We start from the raw sequence: 24,769 nt of genomic DNA, 5'->3' as shown, positions 1-24,769 counted from the left end.
GAGCGTTCTTTTTGGCAATTTGTTTAGAGAATCAAAAAGCTGGCATACAACTGTGCAGAAGCCATACACACTGCACCAAAAGACTTGCTATTGCAGGAAAAGAACATCTGATAAACATATGAGACTCCAGCCAAAATCTAGATGTTTTAGAAATTCTGGTTTTAATGTTTCAGAGTATAAGACTGAAGTAACAGTTAAAAACAGAACTGCATAAATGCTCCTGAAATTGAATTTCAAGCAGAAACAAAATTTTAGGTTCACTGAAGCGGCTGCGTATTCTACTGTTTGCAGTGAAGCTGTATTTCAGATTTTAAAGTACAAAAACCTCCAACCCAATGAACAAACCATGTATGCTTTTAGCCATATGGATGGAAATATTATTCTATATAGTCCAGATCTGTAAAAAGTGTTTTCGTGTATACACCAAATATCAACATCCAGAAGGAATACATTGGAGACTTTGCTTTGGAACATTCATAAATACCTTCTGTTTAAACGAGCCCATTTAAAGAGAGCAATGTCCAACAAGATTAGGGGTTAAGGTGTCATTCTAAAGTTCTTTCTTACTTTTGTGTCCAAGACAGACATGATTTTCTCTTTTGCTTCTTTAACATTTTCTTTTTTTCCAGAGACTTTAATATGGGGATCTATAAAAGAAATAGAGAGTTGTGAGAAAAATGCAGTAAAATATCTACCAAAAATTTCTTCACTGCTTAAATAAATTTGAATCCTTTATTTATAGTTCAGTGATAAACTGCACCACCAACCTCTGGTATTCAGCTAAAACCCAAATGCATTGTTCCATCTCTTCAGCCCCACGACTGGGATTACTAGATGAGGTTATTAAACATGATAACCAACTTAAAATAAATAGAAATCAAACACCAAGTGCACATCACAGTATTATAAATGTCTGCAATGCAATTACGTAGCTACGCCATCATGTCTTCTCAAACAAACATTAACAGATGACAACTAAACGCTTTTTGACAGCCTTACTCAAGCTTAACACGATGTCTATGTAAAAAAGCCAAACCAACCCACCTGCATCATCACTTCACTATATTTAGTCTCTAGAAATATCCTTTGCAGTTTCAACCTGGAAATAAAGGTGCTTCCACCAAAAGTTTTCTGATTGAAGTTATCAAATCAAATTTAAGTGACACTTAAGAGATTTATTAAAGTGTTAAGTATATAAATTAAGATTTGCTATTAAGCTATATACCCAGGAGGAATACCAGCTGATGGCAGTTTTTGCCCACCGAGATCTAAAACATTGATTCTACAATACGCTTCAGTTCACATTACAATTTTAAGACCGTTGTCCTTAAACAGCAGAAGGTGCTGTGCTGAGCTATCAGGTACAGTTCTGCATCCTGGAATATACACCTGGTCAGAAAGTACAGAACTGACTTTGGAACTAAATCAAGTATCTATTACTCAAAGAAGTGTGAAAATGACATGTTAGATAGTTTAGCAGCACCATCTGGTGTCCAGAAGCATAAAGTACCACAATGCAAAATTACTGTCAAAACATTAAATATAGGTTCATTTAAAACAAACAGAAAATCCCCAACCACCACCCAATTTTTTAAGTATCAGAAACAAGGACATGACTTTGCAGGTGATACCTATTTATCTTTCCCCAGTTCTTGAGTCCTCTGCCCTTTTGCAGTGTTAACAGCGCTTTTTCTCCTATGATGGGATGAACTGTTCTCAAAAAAAATATTCCAAACCCTCTTCTGGCTAATGAATTAATCTAATTAATTATGCTAGACAGATACATACATCTTTGGGTATATAAAAGTAAATACATTCTCAACGTCAGGAGAAAACATAGCCATATCATAACATATCTGCCTTTCCCATCATCTCAACGATTGAAAAATCACTTCACTGCTAAAGAACTGCCAAATAACACAACTTTAGATTGTAAACCTGTTGTATTCAATTGAAAACTGAAACTGTTTAAGCCATGCCTGGATACTCTTTTTGTTCCAACAATAAAAATCTCTAGTCTTTACCACTGGGAAGTTCTGAGCACATTCAGCTGGGGATACAGAAACGCTGAAGAGACACAAGGTTCACCGCCAAGTTTCAAGAAAGTCAAGAAAAATGCAGCATTTTGTCTTCTGAGAAATAGATATATTTCATTTTTAAAAATGGAAAAACTGTAGTTGCAAAAACATGGTACGCACATAGAATCTACAGAAGCTCCAAAAATCTGCTGCTTCAGCCTTTTCACAATGGAGCTAAGTAAAAAAAAAATAATTAAAAAAAAGTCTTAAGGGCAATTTTTCTTTTCTTTTTTAAGTTGACAGTAAGCCATGTGGTTCTAATGTGTTTAAGCTGTGAATGATATTTGAAGTGGATGTCGCAGGCAGAAGTTCCCAGAAGGAGCTTCTAGCGCACTATGTACGCTCCAAGTGCTCATTAGAAGCAACCAGGAAAAACACAAAACCAGACCAGTGCCACTTTGGGGTTGATTTTCACATACTTGTAAACATTGTATTTTAATACACATTTGGTCACAAGTATGAAAAATATCTGAAATCAAGCCTGGCATCCTATTAGTACCAAATATGACTACTACAATTCCATAATACTATTTGTTTAGCCATGGGTGAAAATACTTTTTGGAATACCTATTTTTTCCATTTCTCATCTCAGTTAGACTCTTTTTTTTTTTTTTTTTTTTTTTTTTTTTTGATACTGACAGCTTCAGCAAAAAGTTCTGTATTTCTACATTTAACCTTTCTTTGTTCTTTTCAGAGGGAAAAAACCTCAATTACTCACTTGAAAAACAAAAGCAAAGAAGAATACACTAAGCAAAAAAGAATTCACTGATGCCAGTGACAATTCTAAAATATGCTACGAAATCTTTCAAAATTGGTCTTAAGTACCCTCTCCTTACTTGACTTCTTCTCAATGACACAGTGGTTGGTAATGGATATGAAGCAACTTGTTTTTAAGTGAACAGAATTCTTCCTTTGAGACTTGCTCACTCTTTCCTTCAAGGAAACACAATCTAGAGGACACCCACATCAAAATTTTGCATGATAACAGTTACATGCAACTAATAGAGATTGAATTCTTTGAACTGGCTTTGCAGGAGTTGAAAGTGCATTGATATTAGGTATGATCTGCAGGAAACCAACAGGCACCCAAATAATACTGAATCTACACACAAACAGATAACTTCTGGAATTAAAAATTCAGAGAGGCAAATCAGATCATGTAATCTGATTTTCTGGATAGTATAGACCCTTACATTTCTTAAATATACCTCTCTATGGAATCAATTAGCTTCTTTGCATTGCAGTTCCTCTGGAAAATGTGGAAAATGGTTTGCTCTAATGGTTCATCAGTTTCAGCCTCTCAGATTTGTGCCTGATTTGTGACACTGAGGCTCACTGGTTCTTGTTCTCCCCCCGCCCGCATTAAAGAACCTTTAGTGTTCAGTGTCTTCCAGTGAATGTTCATATATGATAATCAAATCACCTGTCATTATACCAACTCTTTCTGAGCCCAACCCTAAATACTCTGATTTGACCAATCACCAATCATTACAAAAAATGAGCTAGAGAAGCTAGCTGTTTTTTTTTTTTTTCTCTGGCTAAATTATTTATTTTCAAAGTAAAGGACTTTCTGTTTCTGTTTTATAACACTATACCACAGTTTACCGGGAGATAATCAAAAGGCAAGCTTCTCCCAAACTTCTTGGAAGCCCAGCGCACAAAAGGCTGCATTTGACCTCAATCAACTGTCCGCTAAATAGAGAAAACCTGTCACTAATGGGATCAGCACTTACCTTCAGTTCCAGCTTTCTGGTTAATCGGAACTATTTTGTGGAAAAAGCTGAAACTGGATAGTATCTGACAATTGTTGTCAGGATTGTTATCTGAATAGGAATGAAATGACCACATAAGGTCTTTGTGCACCAATACAAGGGAGTAATTAAAACAGTTTACTTAAACTTTCTAAATGTTTTCTGAAGCTGTTGCCACCAAGAGGGAGCCAAATACATTAAAAATGGTTCCAGACAATGGGTTACTTCTTGCCCTCACAAACTTACGGTGTTCAGTACTTGTGTATGACAAATGTCTGTTTGCTATTGCATTTACACTAGACTGGACTGACCATAAAACTTTTCCCTATCATCTGTTTTTCAGGTGTAACTATTTATTACATGGATTTACAGTTACATTTTAATTTAGAAAAGATTTACTACCCTGCCTTAGTACTAAGACAAAAATATTTGCTGGATAAAGCTCTATATTTAACATTTGAAATACCTTCAGGGTGCCACTGTAGCAATGCCTTCTCAACACAGTCCAAAACAGAGTAAATGGCACTCTTAAAAGCATAAGGCGGATTGTGAGGCATAAAGGTATAGCAGGTGTAACGTATGTATATCACTGTCAGTACAGACAACTGTAAAATCACCCTCCGGTCAGCACCTGTACATAACCTTAACTGGAGTGAGACCACCCATTGAACGAGACCAACCGATTCCAACAGAAACGGCTCCTGCTGAGACTGGGGCCATAACAGTGTCATTTTTGACCAGATGACAACTGGATCAGATCACCAAGATGTTATGCCATACTCCATCCCTGAGGAACACTGGTTTTGGTACCTGTTTTTACTGGGGGGGGGGGGGGGGGGAGGGAGGGGGAGGGATCTCATTCCCCTGCTTCGCCTATTTTGTTTTAAAAAGCTTTTGAACATAAGTGGAAGTATATTTTAAATAGAACTAGAGTTAGAGCAAAGAACAGATGCCTACCATGAATGAAGAAATGAGACACCAAAGCTTTACAAACTATTTGCAAACACAGACCAAAGGCTTCAGAAGAATTCCGTGTGCTAAAAGCATATAAGGCTCTAATGCTCCTAATACAGGTATAGTATCAGAAACTAGAAAAGATTTTGACTCATAAGAAACAACGTGATTAGTGTCTTGCAAAACAGAAAAAACTTCATTGTGTAGTAATCTATCTTTTAATCAATTTTGACAGGCAGTATCTTTTTCCTTAAGAATGGAAAAGATAAATTTAATTTTAACAGATTCCCTCCCCCCCTTCTAAAGAATGGGGGAATATTTACACAAAATAGAAAACTAAAGTTACACAACAGAAAATGCTGGAAATTTTTCTCAACAGTCTTCATTTTGCCAGACTCCTGCCTTGAAGTGGCCTTTTATTGCTCCTATCCTCAAATTCCTCACTCCACACTTTGGCAGAGTTTCCACCTCCTCAGTCTTTGTCCACAGCCATACCAGCAAGCCTCCAGCTCTTTTGCTACTATTGTGTGCACCATTTCAGTAAACAAAATAAAATTCCTATAAGCGAAAATAGGTTTGTGCCAGCGCAAATGCATCTGCACTGAACCTTTGCCAGGCAAGAAGTTTTTCAAATAATTAGACATTTAACTGTGTAGACCTCTCCGGCGAATCAGACATTAAATGTAATATCTGGGCGAACTCCTCAGACCACAGCTATGCATCTAGCTTGTTTACAGGATGAAGAGACTTTACTTAAGTTACCAAAATGCCACTACTCTAAAAATAGCTAGACAACTGGGCAACACCAGGGCAGATGACAGTCATTTTTAATAAGTAGCTGATTAGGATCTGAGCAGCCCATGAGTATTACTGAACTCGAGCCATTCAAAGAAAAACAAAGACAAAAGAAACCTAGCATTTTTAAGGACAAGTTATGGAAATATCTGCCTCAAAATTACCAGCAAAACCACACTAAGCTATATGAGAAGTTAAAATAAAGAGAGAAAGCCAAATGAACGTATCTAAGTTATGTTCTCAACTGGAAGAGCGAGTACATTATTCACACAGCAACAAAAAGAGGTCTACAAGTGAAACAATCAAAAAGGTGAAGTAGGACTTACTGTTAGTATGGAAAAGGGATAATTGAATTGAAACAATTTATTTAATGCTTTTAAATAAATCAGGAAATATTGTGTGTACAGTTGTTAGAGTGGATAGTCACTGATCAAACTAGATGGATTGATGATAGCCAAGACAGATTTGAAATAGACTCAATCTGCTCCTGTGGAGAAGAAAACATTAAGGCTAAAAGCATGCAGCAAATGCTCATGATTAAGGGCACATGCAAAGTAACTCCATTGAATAAAAAAGGAAATTTGTCACTTGGGCACAGTTGGCTTACCAGGTTAAAAGAATTGTCACCCTCTCTCCAATGCACCTCAGTCCACTTATTTTACCTCCCAGTATCTAAACCACAGAAGGGGAAAAAGCTACTCATGTATTAAGGCAGAATGCAATGGGCCATTCCCTACTGCAGACTCCAGAGTGTCCTCAGACATAGCACTCAACGACATGGGGCTTTTTTTTTGTAGTTTAAATTAGACTGCAGCAGCAGCATCTCTGCACCAGATTGCAACTAGCTAACTAGCCCAAACCATGGGCTGCAAGCAATTAATAGTGTCTTCAGAGTAGACATATCCTGAGGCTCTGAGCATTCTAGGGGATCTGTTTGTTGTGGACAAACAGCTGATTACGAAATGTCCTTGGGAAGAGCTAGAGCCACTGCCTATATGCGCGCACACATTTGAAAGACTCTTTGTCTTCTGAGAACTTTTTGACTCTTAACCTTCCCCCTTACTGGCATCTAACTCCAAACCATCTTTAGAATTTTTCTTCTATTCAGAACACAAGAAGGAATCTGAGAAAAAGCAAATACTTGTTGCACTGCTTCTGCCACAGCTCCAGGGAAAGCAGTTTACGTGCATCCCTTCGCTATTTTTACATTTTGGTTGCCATTATGTAGTCACCTGAGGAGCATTAAATTGCTTTCAATCCTGCACTGTAACAACTGTATGATGGTGAAGCCTGCTATCGCCTGCTTACTTCTCTCTGCCATTTATAAAAATACATTATACACAGACATATACATACATAGACACACATACACATAGATACTCATGAAGCAGAGACTGGGTAAAACAGACCTTACACACACACAACCAAAGAAATGCTGTGCAACACCTGGTAGAGCAAAGCAAAGATTTCATAGTGGAGTTCAAAAGAAAACTTTAAAACCTGTAACAGGCTACTTTAAACAAAATGTCAACTTAAAGTGAAATACCTGTTTGATGTAGCCTCACAAGTGAAAAGAAATAAAATCAGGTGCGCTTCTACATCAAATCATAGCTGAATCCCACATTTAGGTCTCTTAGCAGCCTTGAAACATCCCAGCAGAACACAAAAAATTAACGTTCAGAATGTCCCGAATTAAATGAAAATTACCCAGAAACATCATATAAGCTTTAAAAAATAGATTACCTGTGCAACTTATTATTTTTGGAGAAATAAACTATTGATGACTGGATTTCGGACCCAGTGACAGAGGAAAAGAGGCTGAAAAGACTTCTCTTAAAGCTTAAGCAAAGAGGTAAGACAAGGAAGAGGTAACAGAACGCATGGCAATTTAAACAGAAAAGTGACCCGATTTGAAAGGAGAAGGGGTAGGCCAAGGTGGAGAAGAAGAAAACCTGGAAAGAAGAAACGAGAATGAATTAATTGTAATCTCCCAGAGACTCCATTTCAGTTACATCATTTCATTTTCTTACCACCATAATTAGCTTAAATTCGTTATTTTACTTTTCCCAAATAAGGTCATTAGGGACATGTTATAAATGCATTCAGACACTAAAAGGCACATGCCATGCTGCAATTCTGCTACTTCTTGGGCATTTGTTCTCCAGCCTTTAGCCCGAGCAGCCACCCAAAGCAAGGCAATCTCTCAGCGGGACACAAAGTCTGTTATGTCTTATTTTTTCAGCATGGAACCAATGAATTCACAGCTCGTTACTTAAATGTCTGTTGCTACTGTACCTCAAAGCACAATCACAGAACCACAAAGCCTGGGAACGAAAATAAGAAATAAAGGGAAGAAAAAAAGCTATAGTATTATAAGATCAACTTAATAGAGGACCTACAAAACAACCCACAACATTCCTATCAGAAATAACACCATAATATCTTCACTGTACATGGACTCATATTCAAGGTTACAATTTTGACACATAAGCCTCAAGATAATTTTAGTTTCTTACACACACATTTGCAAAAAAGTCATTGTGGCTGTGTTTTGCTAAATAAAAAGCATCACGACATCTGACTCATGAGCCTGAACACATGCCTCAGGCTCAGCCTTCTTTTCAAATCCCCCCACATCCAAACCCAACTGCACTTACTTTGCATCTTCATACGCCCCAGTTACTGCTGTAAGACTTTAATGTCTTATTGCTCTAACTGACTGCATTTCACTGCCCGAGATGATTTTTACACAGCCATTGGCAAGTACTGATTCTGTGGCTGGAACAGGAGGATGCAGCTAGTCCCCAGCAAAGACTCCTGCATTAGATACACCTGAGTGAACAGAACAAACAGAACTGTCTGCTAGAGAACCGGTATGAAATGACGTGTTAGCAGAAAGATGCAAACATCAGGCACCTGGCTACTAAAGCCAAAGACTGCTAAACATAATATTTTTGTTACGATTACAAATACTCTATCACTTTCTCTGCTTTAGTATCACACTTCCAGGGTGAAATGGATTCCCCCCAGAAAAGTCTCCCTTTCTTGGATGATCGTATTTTTAGAGGTTCATATTTCAACTGTGTTCCCGATGACCATGGTGAACGAGTTTTTTGTTTTGTTTGGGGTCTTTTGTTTTTTTTTTAAATAAAGAGAAAAATGAAAAGTCCAATAAAGAAACATCTGTACAGCCCTCTTGAGAGCTAACCAAGTAGCAAGAGCTACATGCAGTAGATGAAAATGATTCTTATTTCAAGTTACAGCAAGGCATAGTCAGACCACGCACTGAGTGTATTTGCCTTTCAAAGGGCACCTCTAAGCTTCCCCCCCAACCCAGACACAAGGGGTATAAATGCTCAATATCAAGTACTTAATCAGCTGCCAAGTAAGGATGTGAAGGGCAATGAACATAGTGCAAAGATGCAGCACCGCACAGAGGAGCAGAGCGCCCCAGCGAGGAGATCCCCATCAGCAACCAGCCTCTGCAGGAGCAGACTACAGGCAGGTCCCGATGAGCTAACAGGCAGAGCAACAAGCAGCTTAAAAGCTGGAACGGGAGGTCTGCGAGCCAAGGCAAAACACAGACTGGTGCCTGCTGGGACCAACAGCAGCAAGAGTTGCAATCAGGGAATATGAATGGTTATACATTACCAACTGGCAGACAGTAGAGCGATGCTTCTGGCCACTGTATTGTCAACAGCAAGATTTGAGCAAATATTGCCAACACCAAGCATAAAAAGCCCCATTAGATGGTTTTACTATTTGCATTATAGTGAACCGTTGTTAGACTGAGTTTAGAGCTCTAGCAGACCTTTTGTTACTCATCTTGAACATACGTTATTTACAGTACTTATTTTTATTTTAAGTAAGAAAAAGTAAGACCTATGTATTTAGAAAAATCACGGGCTTATCGCTCATAAATGCTAGTGCACGATGTACCTGCCTCAGCGACCTGCGTGGTGTTGGCACACAGAGCACCCAGACAGACACAGGCACAACAGGGACTCACAGCAGTGCAACACAGAGGTTTTCTTACAGTGCTGACAATCCACTAAAACTCCAGTCTAACAGCCCACAGCTTAATATTGATTTAATGGCTTAGTAGTCTCTTATGGAAGAGAACTTAGGTGCAAGCAGATTGCATTCACTGCCTATTTTGTCTTTTCATCTGCCAGATAAAAATAACATTGCTTACAATAGTAGATATGACAGAAGAAAGATGGCCTTAACTCTTTTTGAAGCTATAAAGAAAGCAGTAATTTTCTGATACAGAAAGTTAGATCATTCATTGCCACATAGATTACATTTCTGCATCTTGAGTTTGAAATTTGAAGTGTTAGATATTAATACATATTTTGAAGTTATGCTAATGCAACGTGCATGAAATTTGATTCAAAATTGCTGACTGTTATCAATTACTTTCTGCCATTCGTTGAACAAGATTTTTTTTTAGTATTATTTTCTAAAAGCCCAAGGTGCTTCCCCCCCAGCCAGTATGGCAATGTAATAGCTTTCTCCATGCACCACTGTTGTGCAGGCTGTAATCCCCAGTAAGAAAAAGGCAAATAGGCACATAAGAAGAAAGATGGAAACACTACTTCCCTAAATCGACTCGTGATGCACCTAGTAAAGAAAAAACAATTAGTCACCTAGTGAAAACTATTTATGACTGTTGCAAACTTTGGGATGCTTTTATACAAGTGATTTTTTATGTGAATACTGAATTACACATTTTAATCATATAATAATCTACCGTTTCTTGGCTTTTAGCATGGTAATATATGTTACAGTTGCTTATCTTACATTAAAAATTTATTCTTATTCACAGATTTTAAATTATTTTCTCTGGAATGACAGGCAGTTTGCAGCTGATCTGGGAAGTGAACCTTCATCTCCTGAAGACCACTGACCTAACTGAAAGCTTCTGCTTTTCTTTTCAGGGAGGAGTTCATAGCAAATAAATACCACACTACCTACCCACATCGTTCCTCTGCAAGAGCCATTTCTTTGTGATACGCTTAAAAAAACCCAGACACTTGAATGATGTCAAGTGTTGCCTTTTAAACTGGGAAATCATCCCCGAGCTGTTCTCAAATGAATTTTCTCTGCATCTCTCCTGTTCATCTGTCTCTCCAATATTAGACCAATAGCAAAAATCACCTCTAGAAAAATGAATCGCTTGTTGAGCATCTGCGTGATGTGAACTGCAGCAGTCATTCTAATAAAGCGCCTTTTGTGTGCCCCAAAATTGAGTTTAAGTAGAAGGATGGGAATCATTGAGTGGAAGACTATGGCAGTCTCTAGTTCACAGAATCACAGAACGGTCAGGGTTGGCAGGGACCTTGGGAGATCATCTAGTCCAACCCCCCTGTCAAAGCAGATTCACCTAGAGCAGGTTAGACAGGACGGCATCCAGGCAGGTTTTGAATATCTCCAGAGAAGGAGACTCCACAACCTCCCTGGGCAGCCTGTTCCAGTGCTCTGGCACCCACAAAGTAAAGAAGTCTTTCCATATGTTCAGATGGAAAAACACGTGAACACAATACGGAGCACATTGCAAGGTATCTGCTAATGGCTAGAAGCTCCTAAAAATCCCAAACCAGTACATCAGCTAATTCCAGTTTTCGCTGAAAGATGGAGACAAATTTGTATTCCCAAGTAATTTAATTACAATGATAAGAGTTCATATTACTACATTCCAGGGCTTGAAATTTCAGTTTTTACTACAGTTACTGCCAAGCACTCTCACTGGATGTCAAGTCCCTTGATAATTCCCTTCATATTACAACTGTGTTTGTATTTTGGCTCTCCCTTATCTGCCTGAGTATAAGCAAATTGCTGTTCTTTACAGCAAGTACAGCAAGACGTAATCAAAAATAAAAAAGCCCAAAACTTCATTCCTACTCTTCTCACAAGAACGAAGACAGTTCAAATCACTCTGCCGTAAACTAAGGTACCATGTCCACCTGCAGACTACTTAGAATGTGTTTCCTTAAATCATTCAGAAGTGTGACCATAAATGTATTGTATCTTTCTCTGATCTGATACAAATGCATGATTTTACGTTTTTGCGTAGAAGCAGCATTCATTGCTGTAGGCACACACCCCCCCAGCACAGAAGCACCGAGAAGCATTAGCAAACAAAATAAAAGGCTCTAGCAAATGTTACTTTCTTTAAAAGCTTTCTCAGTTGTCACCTACACTGCATGCAAAGGGGAGAGAGTTAATTGATCTGGCTGTTTTCTGAAATGGTAGCAATCTGGAGGCTCATTTAAATAACCCCAGTAAATGAAGTATTTGCTGCCAGCTGCTGGCACAAGGGATGCTGTGGATTTGTGCGTGTCTAACTGCTCACATCGAAGGGAATCAACATGAACTCCTGTGGCCAAGTTTTGAATGGCCTGGGACAGTCTTCTCTTCATTTATTTATTGCAAAACAGGGAGGAGTCATCTATGCTTGGGTCAGCTCCTCCAGAAACAAAAGAAATAAACGAACTTGTGATCTAAACACAACGATTCTTTAATTTTTAAAGTACACAATTATAGGGTTTGGGGATTTTTTCTTCAGAATATGAGAACCAGTATGCACTGACAGTTTCTCATTTACAGAGAAAGTTAACAAAAAGCAGATGTAGCTCATAATACAGCGACTGCAATACATGCTGTAATTAATCTGGAATTCCAAACAATAAACACAATGTCAGCAAGAGACTTGCTTTAAATCTTTAAGTCAATTATGAACTGATTGCCTTAGCAACACATTACAGAAAATATTTAGCATTTACAAAGTTGTGTTAAGATAAACAATAGTTAAACAACTGCAACAGGTAGTCTGTAGGTTAATTAGCAGCAGCTACCTAAGGTGCATACTTGGAGAACTATTAAAACTACAAAGATTGTTTTCCTTGATGTATTCACAAGCCAAACATCATAAACAGAGAAAGCAGCTGAACTTTTCCAGCTTTATCTCTGCCTGAGAAGAACAGCCACTCACGAAAGAGAGACTGGATACTTTGTGTGCGTGCACACATTTCAGATTGCAAGACATGCAAATATTGTCAATCCTGGCAAGTTATAGAAAAAGTATATGAAATTTGGACCTTCAGGTAGAGAATATGTCCACTTAGAAAGCAGCAGAGATGCTGAGAAACTCAAAAGTCATCTTTGTTTCAAGTTTTATATTCACAGTTTAAAGTAAAAAATTTCCAGTGTTAGTTTTCCACTTATTGTTCCTCTATAGAAAAAAAAGAGATTACAGCCCCTTTCCAGCATCTCTTACAAGTCTGTCATGTCCCATCAATTTAAACCAGGAAAACATAGAGCTGCAGCTGCAGACAAACAACATAAACCAGCTGAAAATTGTCCCCTCAGTTTAGCTGTCTAAATATTTGTGGGAGAAGACAAATTTTCCATTAAGTGTAGAAAAGTCAAAGTCAAATTCTAGCTCACAAGTATAGCAAAAAGAGTAAAAATTAGTAATTCATTCAATAATAAATTTATACCATATTGAAAAATTTGCCTTCAACTGATTTTACTCTGATGAATTTCAACCAGAATTAAACAAAGAATTTTTGCAAATACTTGGTTTTGGTTATTGCTACTACCAGGCATAAGAGTCACTCCTAAAATTATCTGCAAACACAAGACTTACAAAACAAAGACGCTGCTTGAGAGAAATTAAAAAAATCTGACCTATCACTCCCCATATGCTACCACGCCAGTTTAACTCTTGAATGTCAATGTGAGACATAGGATTATGTCAATATTTTAGTTATCAGCTATGGGCTTGCATACCTCACCGTCCAGTTAAAACTTTAGTCTGCCCATGGAGAAAAAAAAAAACAAAAAACAAAAAAACCAAAAAAACCCTGTGTCATTACAGTGATTAAGCCAGTGGCAACTGAAGAAGGTCAGCAAGTGAGAGGAAAAAAGGTCCATTTTAACAGCAGGAAGTAGAGATTTGCAACATTTTCAGAATAAAACTCTTCAGTGGCAAAAAGACAAACCCTCTGTCTCCCAGAAATCCCAATTTACTCATCCCACCCTCTGGAGTCCCACCTTCTTTAGGAGAGGCATGGTAGCTCTAAAGAGCAAACTCCCCATGCTCTCAGAGCAGTGTCAGAACCTGCCCTTTCAACTTGGCACAAGTCAGAGCTGCGTGTCCTATGGCTTCCTTCTCTGCTTTAGTGCGCGCTGAGGGATGGACACGCAGAGCTGTCACATGCCTCTTTATAACCACTCACTGATCTGCTCCAAACACTTGCTCTGTACCCAACCGGCTTTTTTCCACCTAGTAAGGCAGTGAAAGGCCAGGGGAGGCACGGCAGAGCCACTGCACCTAACAACCTTGGTTCAAAAGACACAAGAAATCTGGGTAACCCACCACCCACTAGCAAAACTGCTTGGGACAGCACAATATTCACCTCTTGGTTTTAAATACCAAGGCACTGCTAATGGCAAAATGCTGGTTGTGAAATAAACAACTACATGCGGTTGGTGCTGAGGCAAGAAAAGTGACAGGAACTTAAGAAAAGCCGAAATATGCCACAGAGTCTGACCTATGAGGAACGCTCCCCCAGCACCAACTCTCACCCCAGCTCTGCACTCGCATCTTTTCCCTGCCAGCAGATGGGAACACAACAGCAAAGGACACCGCTTGCAGATACAGATTTAGGAACCTAAATTTAGGCACTCAAATATAAGTTACCAGGTGTTCATTTTCAGCTGCTGAAGTCAGCAATGACTGTGGTTCAAGTTTTATTTACTAAAACGACAAGAGCAAGAAGCAAAGAATATGCACAAAAGAAAATTCCTCTCTGTCAGTGTATATTGGGGGGGGGGGGGTGAGGTTAATTAAAGTCTCTTACTTTGGGCTTATATGCTATTTACATTGCTAAGTAGTATTTTTTTAACATAATAAGTCAGCTAATTAAAAACATAATCCATTTTTTCATAAACTCATAGACCTTATCTCTTTTGTCCTGCACTTTACCAATAACTCATGCTACAAGTGGCCTTCTCTGTAGTAACTTTTTTTTTTTTTGGTTTATTTTTCTTCTAACCCTTTCACTCTGAAACGAACACCGTCTTTACTTACAGAATCCATAAATCTGCTCCCCTCCCTAGTGAACAGATGTGCGCTGTTGTGGCTGTTCTACATGGATTCCTTCTTGCAGCACCCTGCAGTAAGCACCTAAATGAGGATCAGTTCTTTTTAAAAAAAAAAAAAAAAAAAAAGAAAACAAAACCAAAACAACCCTCTCAGAAGGTACGGACTGAACTATTACAGGTGGTCATTTAAGCCACCTTTGTGAGTTACCATTACTGAGTTGTTATTAATTTTACATCATTTCTCCAATTTGTTTTGAGAGTGAATTATGTTCTCTGTCAACTTGATGCCAGTTGCAATTTAATAAATACATACTATCCCATCAATTAATGATCAATGAAAACACTGCCCAGTATGGGACAGTACATCAGAAGGAAAGATGCTACATTTCAATCACTTGAAGGATGGGAAGTCACTCGACCTACTTAGGTTTCAGGCAAATTTCCTGCAAGCAGAAAAGAAAACAGCAAATACTGCATGCAAACTGTCATGCTGAGTGGGTTTCTTTTACCCTCCCCGAAAGTGTATGCTCATTCCAAAAGTTTGGTTTCTTTGAAGTGACCAAATGCATATCTATAACATTTGTAATTCTCCACATGAGGGTACCCACAGGCAGGAAAGCTAACGTGAGCTTGACTTCTCACTGCATTCCATTACAGTAGAAACGTGAGATGAAAAATATACACAGGAATGTATCTTGCACATGTATATCTTAGTATAACTCTACAAATTTATTGCTAAAAATCTTGCTGCAAACTGGCATTGCAATATTTTAAGCAAATTCCACAAAACAGCTCGCATTTTCTTGAAGTCCAATATTTTCTCAGCTTACTTTCTTGGCTATTATTCTCCAGAATTGCGAAACCAAGCAGTTTACGCTATTTGGCATCGCACTGGACACAAATCCAATAAGCTGGATGACAGTTGCACCCAAATTTAATCCTTTTTATTGCCATCTTGTTTTACTTGCACACATTCTAATTTAGTTTTGTGATTTTTAGCAGAAAGTGCCAACATCCTCATCTCCCATGCACTAGAAATTAATGTTTTGCGTTCCCAGTGTTTTAAGTCATACATATGTTTTGATGCAAGACAAGACATCTGTTAAATGTTTAACAAAATGAAATTGCAGTCATCTAAATTACATCTTTATGGAAGTAACACAAAGATATTAGAGATGAGAATAGTGACATGTTAGATATTGAATCACTGGTCTAGGACAGTAATGGAAGTCCGTATCAATACAATGGTATTTACCAGCTTTTCCTCAGGATATTCATCAAGTAGAAACTTCAGAATTGTGTCTGATCTCATTTCCAAGACTAGGATATGCATTAGAAGTCTACGCCAGACACCTATGAACGCTGGGCTCTAATCCTCCTCTCCACTTCCTGGTATATACATTTTCACCTAGTCCTTCACCCACATCTTCCTCTTTCCCGCCCATCTGTTTTCCCATTATCCTTATACCGTCTTCATCATCCACTCTTTATTATTATACTCTTTCAAAAGCCTCATTTCTTTAAGACTCCCACTCTAACCTCATGTTTCCTGCCATTTGTTTGCTGAATCACATCTACCTCTTTCCAACAGTCGGAATTCCCTATCTTCATCAGTCTTTCATTTCCTCTCCGTCTCTCTCGCTTTCCCCATTCCACTTCATTCCCAGCTTTTTCCTTTCCCACAGCTTTCCTCGCATTAATGAGAGATCATTTACCTTTCCCTTTCACAGGAGTTAATATAGGGAGCATACGTTGCCAGAAGTCCTCAGTGACTAGCCTTGGTTGAGAAACGTTGCCAGAGAGTATCAGTCTCTCTAGTTAAACTATACCAATTCAGCAGCTTCAGTTGCTGCCACGCAGCCAAAATTATAGGCTACTGGAGTTCTCAACAAGCATTTACCATAAAATAACAATTACTTTGTAACTGCTAGAAACTGAGGGTGGGGAATAAAAAAAAAAATTAAAAAAAAAATAAAAATCACAAGAACACTGTTTATGCCCTGGATTTTTCTCTTTAAATCTCACTTGCTTTACAGGAAATGTTAGTCTTGCCAAATAATCGAGGAATAAAATGACTAGCACAGTTTGCACAAAGTCAAGTTTGTACAGATGAAAAGCTTAAAATTCTGAAAACCATATAGTTATTTTTCAGATATTCCCTCCTACTGCTACTCCAGAAAAATCATATGATTCAAATTATAGTTTCCAGAGGAAGTAATTTAAAGAGACTTTCTATCAATGATGGTTTTGTATGTTTGCACTTGGTCTTTGGCACCGACTCAGTCTATATTTAGAATGCACACTATAAAGAATGTTTGAAACCAAAGCACTTTAAAAAAATAATCAGAAATTCATTTATAATAAAGAGATTTCCAGAGACAAGATGATACTCGCTTACATCGTAATTCTAGGCAGTTTATAGGAGTTGTGCAAGTTTGAAGAGAGGAACGCAGTAGCCAGCCCTACCTGCAAGCGCCACCGTCAGCAGGAAAACCTGGAGCATCAGGTGAGGCACTGGCTTTCTCTGGGAAAGCCTGGTCTTTGGATGGCAGTTACAGAAATACAGTATTAAGAAACTGGAACAACTATAAAAAAATATTTTGTCGTCAGCTACAGCATATCAGTATACAGGTATTATCCCTTCAGAGTATAAAAACGTAGTGTTCTCAGTAATACTGGTGAGCATGATTTTTTTTAAACTGCGACAAGATCCTTAAGCGGATTTCTGCTGCGTGCACTAGTTTCTCCATGATTTTGAAAGCTGTTTTTGGGTCCTGGCCTCCTCCACTCAAGCCATTTTTGTTCCAAATCCAAACAAAAATTTGAATCATGTTTACTAACCTAACACATCATTACCATTCACTGACCAATGCTTAATGTATACCTGATGTGTTTAAATTCGCATCTTCAACTAGGCTTGCAATAAGTTTTTCATATTAGTGTCAAACGTTTGCATACAATAACGCATTAGATTGGCATGAAGAACTTCTCAACATCCCTTGTAACCTTCTGAACCATTATGATTTAAACACATGGAAACAGGAATGAGTTATGCTTTAAAAAAGCTGAAACAACACTTCGCTTTTCTCAATGCTTCTCCAACCAAACCGAGGAAAAAGTACGCGCTGAAAACCAAAACAACAAAAACATACTATGGGCTTCGGCTGACATTTGACACGAAGAGTTTATCTCCTCGTATGGAAAAAACTAAAGAGCATGAATAATCCCTTCTCAAAAGGAAAAGAGTATTAACAAGTGGTAATAGTTAACAAGCAGATACCACGTAGCATTACACACAGACAACTGCAGCCTCCCCAAGCCTGACAGACCGAAATACCAAACTGATTGACAGGAATTACCCAACCAACATTTTCTGTATTCTGATGATCATCACTGATGATGGAGACTACTAATGCATTTTGTAATCTTATTTCTTTTGGAAATGCCTATTTAATTTACATCAGAGCAAGGTCAAATCAGATAAACCAATTTTAATCAATTCAGAGGACACAAGTTACAATCCAGCTTACTTCGAGAAAGGCATAAAATAATTGAGCAAGTACTTCTTCATCTGATAAAGAACTTCCAAAATGAAGGTATTCCGCATCTCAGATTACATAGCTGTTCAGTTGTATTTCACTTAAGTTGTAAGATTTTAAAAAAAGCTAAGCAAGATGCCCCATTGATCAAGTTAATGCATCTTTACCTATGGGGAAATACCAAATAGCATTAGTTTTATTGTGGAAAGGTCAAGCACAAAAGTAAGTTTAATGCCATTATAAGGAACAGAAAAAACTTGCAGTTTCCCAGATCATGTACTCTGCAGATATCAGAAATTATCTTTTTTCCTCCCCTCAAATCTTGTTAGCATTTTCAAAAAACATTAGAGAGTATCCTTTATCTCCTGGCATGACTACCTTCAATATGCAGACACATACTGTTGTGAAATTCTCATGCTTCTAAGATAGGAGCATAATTTAAAAAAACTCTACTTGTATACACAGTTATCAGCTGGACAATTGCAGAACAGGATGAATCTTTTTACATGTTTTTAGTGAGGTGAAATAAAAGCTGCAAAGGAATTTTGTTCAACAGACAGAGCTGACACAGAATACGCCAACCAATGGTTCTGTTGTCATGGGCACCAACAAGGAGAAGGCATTGAAATGCCAAGATTTTTAAGAAAACCTTTACTGAACTGGTATAAAGTCAGACCTACAACTTTATACCTTGGGAACCAGCACGAAACAGCTTTAAGAAAAATTCTGCTGACAAAAGAGCACAGGCCTCAATAAACCAGCAGCCCTGAATGCTTTCTCCGTCAGCAGGTTGGACACCAGGGCATGCCAGGCGGGAGGGCTGAGCTGCCTAGCAGGTAGCTATGGAGGCAGAGGGGCAGACCGCAAGCATGCAGCAAGGCAAGAGAGATAAGACCACAACGGCACTGTTTGGCAGCTGTTAGAACAGTTCCATCTCCCCTGATTTCATTTCTAGCAAAAGTAGTTACTAGCCTTCCCTTCGGAAGTACTTGGAAAATGCACAAGCAACTCCACCTTTATCATTACTCACAACATACAGAGTAAGGCTCTCCTAGGGGCATGGCGATCAAAACTATTATGCCTACTGCTATTATATGAAGTTGTCTCCGACTGATGCACTAAGAACCCATTTCCACTTCCAGATGGGAAAGACACGGAGTAACTTCAAAAGCTCATCTTATGGCACCTTTTTGTTGACCTGTGAGTAACCAAGTGGAGAGCTCCTCTCCTGAGGGAACAGGAGACTACAGCACAGCCATCAAATCATCGCCTCCACCCACCTTACCAGATCAGTTATTGACAGGGGATTGTTTCCCTTGCCCTATAAAGGTGGTGATCCACACAAACGAGGGAAGGCATCCAACAGCACTGAGAGAACCTAAACCAATCCTCAGATCAGCAGCAGTGATAAAGCTGCTGGCAGAGTATAGCCAGTATACGGTATATTCTTTTCTTCCTAAGCAGCAGCATGACATTGGGCAATCCGAACCTGTATTTCCATTTACCTGCACTGAAATCAATGCTGACACAACAGAAATTAAAACTTGATCATGAACAAATACAAAAGCTACCTTTGATTTTAAGCACTTGAGCATCCAAGCACTTCAGAGGCTTCGGTACTCTCTTTTCTGCATCACTTTACATCCCTAGTTAAAGATGATAGAACAGGCTGTGGTTGTTCAGAAGTGGACATCACTCCATATATTTTCAGTTCCTATCAGAGTTAGGGTACAGTCTTGCAGGACAGTTGGCACAATTTCCAAAAGCACCTTAGCGGATTAGAAGCCAGTTTGTCAAAAAGCTCCATGTACCACTGCAGGTCTCCAAAGGCCTCATTAATTTATTTTTTCCCTCCTTTTCCTTTTTTAAGTGAAGCTTAAGGCTCTAAGCCAATTAAGTGGCTATTCATAGCACTGAATTTAAGGTAGGAAAATTAGTTGATTATATCCCATGTTCACTCTCTTTCACTCTATTTGTGCTCAGGTTTTTTGTGAGAACAGCAGAAGTTACAATTATTACAAGTAGAAACAGCACACAAAGAGATGAAAGCAGGTCAAGAACAAAAGTTGACCAAAACTATGAAAAATTACTGTTACAGTACTTCTTTCATTAAGAAGTCTGAAGTATTTAGTAGTCTGCGATGCCATGTGACCTCTCAGGTGGGGCTGGCTTCTCATTTAAGACTAACATGCAAAATAAAACTCAATGCATTATTGTATTTTCAGAAGCACAAACTATGAACTCCTTTTCCAGTAATTTATGGTAAAGAGTATTTTTCTTAAGCTGAAAGACTGATAAATCAGCTACACAGACACATACTGGCAAGCTCAGAGGCAATTCCAGCACGTTAAGCTTTGTTTCCCACTATTCACCACACCATTATTTTTTTTTTTTTTTAACATTTTCAGAGGTTATAGATGGTTATGAAGAGACTGTCATTTTAAGAGTGAATAAAATTATAGGAGGACTTTTAGAACTTATGCAAATGAAGAATTAACACAAAATCTACAGGGGCATATTCTTTAGAAAAGCAGCAGGATTCACAGTAAAGAATTCAGATCAAGTAAAGTGTAATCAAGAAATTTAGCCTTTGTAAGCAAGTGTTTTCATGCAACTTAAACCATCACCAAAACATACAACCTTTAATTTCTTTTGAAGAACAAAAAAAAAAAAAACAAACCACAACATCCCCTCCCCCAGCCCCCCCGCTGATACAGTAGCTCTGGTTTATATACAGATCTAGATTCCCCTTCCTCCTGCCCCAAGATTTAAGTCTCAATTTGCCAAGCAGACTGTATGCAATAAATACCGATTGATTTAAAACATTTCTGTGTTCAGGTTGAGGACATAAACTATGGATCTAAATCCATATAAAGAAGTCGGAGAATACTCAACCTCTGTGTCCACATTCACAGCAGAGAGTTGCTTATTTTCCTCAATTATATAAAAATATATGTGAAGGTAGGCATATGCCTTTATTTTAACTTTCCAGACTATACTGATCTTGTCCATGAATAAATCAGTAGTTCAAATATAAAAAAGCTGATATTACACGCCCTCACTACATCATATAAACAGCAAAGAGGTTCATACACAACCAGGCTAGCCTGACATGATCGACTCTTGAATTTAAGAGTACCAAAACAGGTTAGATATTTCAAAAAACAACCGGATAAAAATAACAGTTTTATATATGTAGGTGAATTTAAAACAAAACAAAAAAATAAAACCCAACACACAAACCAAGCAATTCCTCCTTACTATTCACTTCTAGGAACACTTTTAGAAATGGTCTTGTGATATTGTACAGAATATAACCATTATTGAAAGCAATGCACAGGGACAGAATTTATTATAAAAGAGCTCTTGCTGGTTAAATCCGGAGCCCAGTATTGGGGTTTGGATTGTGGGGTTGGTTTGGTTTTTTGTTGGTTGGTTTTTGGTTTCTTGGGACAGATTATTAGGTTTTTTTTTTTAAATCCAAAAGAGCCAAACAAACATGAAACACCACCCCCACGCCCACAATCAACATGAGAAGGTAACAGTCTCCAGGCTTAACAGGGTTAATGAATAGATGCTGCACTGCCAACAACAGCAGTTTTTCCACAATACAGCTAGTTCCAAATTACTTTTCAACAAAATTAAAACAAAATTCAAAGCAAGTATAATATATACGCATTGTGAAAAGGGAAAAAAGAAATTAATCTCTCTTCAGCCCAGAATAATGAAGTCGTTTAAGAAAAACAGAGAATTAAAAAGCTGTGTTATGGCTCCAACTATATTAAGTAGGGGTAACGTACATGTAAAGCCTGAGAAAAGGCTGACGACTTCAAAAATAAAGCAATCCTAACAGTCCTTGTTCTATACACATATACATACACACAGGTACACATACAGCATAGCATTATATATTTAAAATGCAAGGTCTTCAGTCTTGTTGATCCCAAACTGCTGGAAACAGAGGCTACAGTACCCAACTTAAGGAGTTATATAAGACAAAGAAGTAAATCTAAACTATTAGGTAATTTTTAGTTACTTTTATGCTTGTTTAACTACACTCAGGCTTGGCCAATTTCTTGGGGAACATTTCAGATTATATAACTGCACTTTGCAAACATGCCAGCCTCTGAAGTGCACCAAGCCACCTGGTATTCGGAAAAAAAGATTAAGTAACTTAAAGTTTAGTAGCATATACTGAAATCTTTTTAGTAGTCCAGTATTCCGGATCCCAGCACTAACTCAAAGCAGAAAAATCTATTCATTTCTCTAAACTTTGCATTTATTGCAAAATGTCATCAATGCAATGAGACAATCTCCTGAAGTAAGGGTCCAAGACCACTTTATGCCACACAGACACTTTTCACTGTACTCAGAGTTTCTCAACTGCCACCTCATTATGTTCATTGCTTTGCTTAGGGGTGTTTTGGTTTGACAGGGTTTTGGGGGTTGTGTTTTTTTGTTGGGGCTTTATTTTGGGGGGAGGGAGAATCCAAAGGCCTCCAAACACACTAGAAGTTACGATACTGTTTAAAGCTCACTTAACTCATACAGAAAGATGCTGCACACGGTTAATAACTCTTCCATTTTCACTGACATTTCATCATAGAATACTGGGCTTGAACATGACCACTGACAATGTCTTACTTGCATCTATTCATATACTGGAGCAAATGTATAGTGCAAATGTGGGATTCAGCTCAGTTCCAACATTGAAAGTAGTATTGCATAACAGTCAGAGATGCGTTTGGTTTAAGAAATGATGTAATCTCTCCATGGAACACGTGTGTAAACTGGGAAGGTGTCTGCATACGGGATACTAAAAAATGGCAAGTACAATGCTGAATTGCTCTTAGGTTAACTGCTTCTCCATGTGTGGTATTTTAGTACAAAATATCTAGCATCATAAGCAGTTTTCACTCTTTTTAAAGATGTTGTTGATAAACTATAGTGAGAGAATTAAAATGTCTAAGGAGAAAAGAAATTCAGAAAATCTGAGCCGAAAGAGTAAATAAGCCAATGCTGGATTTGCACACAGCTCCACAGCCTGATGCCACATCTCTCCCTCCCTTCTTCCTCTCAAAATGTAAACTTCAGCCTTTGTTACAATATTGGGAAACAATTGGAAGTTGATTTAAAGGTCCGACGCAATAAACAGATTATATTTTAGCTTACTCTTGATATCTAAGGCAGTAACTTTCACAAAAGTTTGGCCTTAAGTTCACCATGTAGCGACATTTGTTTTAACAAAAAAGTCAGTCTCTAGCTTTTATCATAATGCCTCCTGGAATATGCGAAGCTCTTCCCTTGTGTCTAAACAACATTCAAATAAGTGGGAGCAATATTTTACTAATTCAAAGTCTCTCAGTAGTTATTTGCCTCAAACATGGTGTTACAGTTGCTAACTTTATTTTGCATACTGTCCCAGCAGCTTCAGATGCGAAGATGGAAATACTGGACGCTGCTTACAAGATAGCTTGCAAAAGGTAAAATTTAAGGAAAAAGTGTGAAACCAAGTTGCCAAGCAATGCATACCAGCAGTGCCCACTTCTAGTTATTGCTGCCTTCCTTCTCATGTCTTCAGTGCCACTATGTTTCCTCCCTTCTTGCCGTTCTCCTTAGATATGAATTCGACATGCTACGTACTTGACTTGCCTTTGAGATATGCTAATGAAAAACAGCACATAGTAAATGTTTTAATAATAGCTACTAGTTTAAGTTTTAAAAGAGTTACTGAAGCTTGATTTTTGAAAGCGAAGATGAAACAATAGGTAAAAAGAAAAATCGGGTGAGGAAAAAAATACTTAAATAGAACATGGACTGGATTTTTTTTTCCTTAACCAACTTAAAACGAACCAGTAAGAAGAGGGGGAAAACAGAGAAACAAACAAAAAGCAAACAAACAAAAACCCAATAACCCTCTAAACCAGAAACAGCAAATGAAAGAACTCATGAAATGAAATAAGAGCCACTCAAAAAAGAGAAAATAAAATCAACAGATGATGCAGATCAAGAAAAGTTGGAGATTTTAATCTGGAGAAAGCAGAAGAGGAAAGAAAATATGGGAAGAACAGGGAGAAAGAAAAAAGAGCAACAGAAGCTCAGTAAAAGCAGCTCATTTCTAATGCGAACGGTGAAAGAGACCCCAGAGTTACCTCTGCTCCGTAAGCTCAATTTACTTCTCATTTCCCCTTAACCACCTTTTTTAGCCTCCAAAAATTTTCCCTGCTCAAACTCTCTGAATGAACCACTAAGTCTCCAGGAGCTGAAATGATTCTTATGCTGGTTATTACCCAAATGTGATTTCAAGGCTGTCTGCATTCTGACCACATGCATATCCCCATAACTTCTTTATGGTTGTTGACATACAAAGGCACACACCTGTATAGACAGGGGAAATAATTAAACATGCATAGTGGGTGAAAACTAAACTTGCATATATCCATTTCCTAAAGTTCCTAAAGAGCACCTTAAATTACCATCAACAAGCACTGCTGCTGAATAACATGACGTTCACCTGCTCCCAATGCATTAAGCGTCGCAG

General features: G+C 38.1%; 1 protein-coding gene across 1 annotated transcript in view; it reads right to left on the bottom strand.

Moving 5' to 3' along the window:
* The window catches only part of BICC1 (BicC family RNA binding protein 1), a 114,635-nt gene that overhangs the window by 28,911 nt on the left and 60,955 nt on the right, over window positions 1-24,769 (bottom strand). The window contains exon 4 of the mRNA XM_082486541.1: window positions 568-647. Coding sequence (XP_082342667.1) covers window positions 568-647 — 80 coding nt within the window. The remainder of the gene's footprint in view (window positions 1-567; window positions 648-24,769) is intronic.

This window comes from Vanellus vanellus (genome assembly GCF_965231255.1).
Source record: "Vanellus vanellus genome assembly, chromosome: 7".
Taxonomy (NCBI): Eukaryota; Metazoa; Chordata; class Aves; order Charadriiformes; family Charadriidae; genus Vanellus; species Vanellus vanellus.
This window is presented reverse-complemented; position numbering and strand designations above follow the sequence as displayed.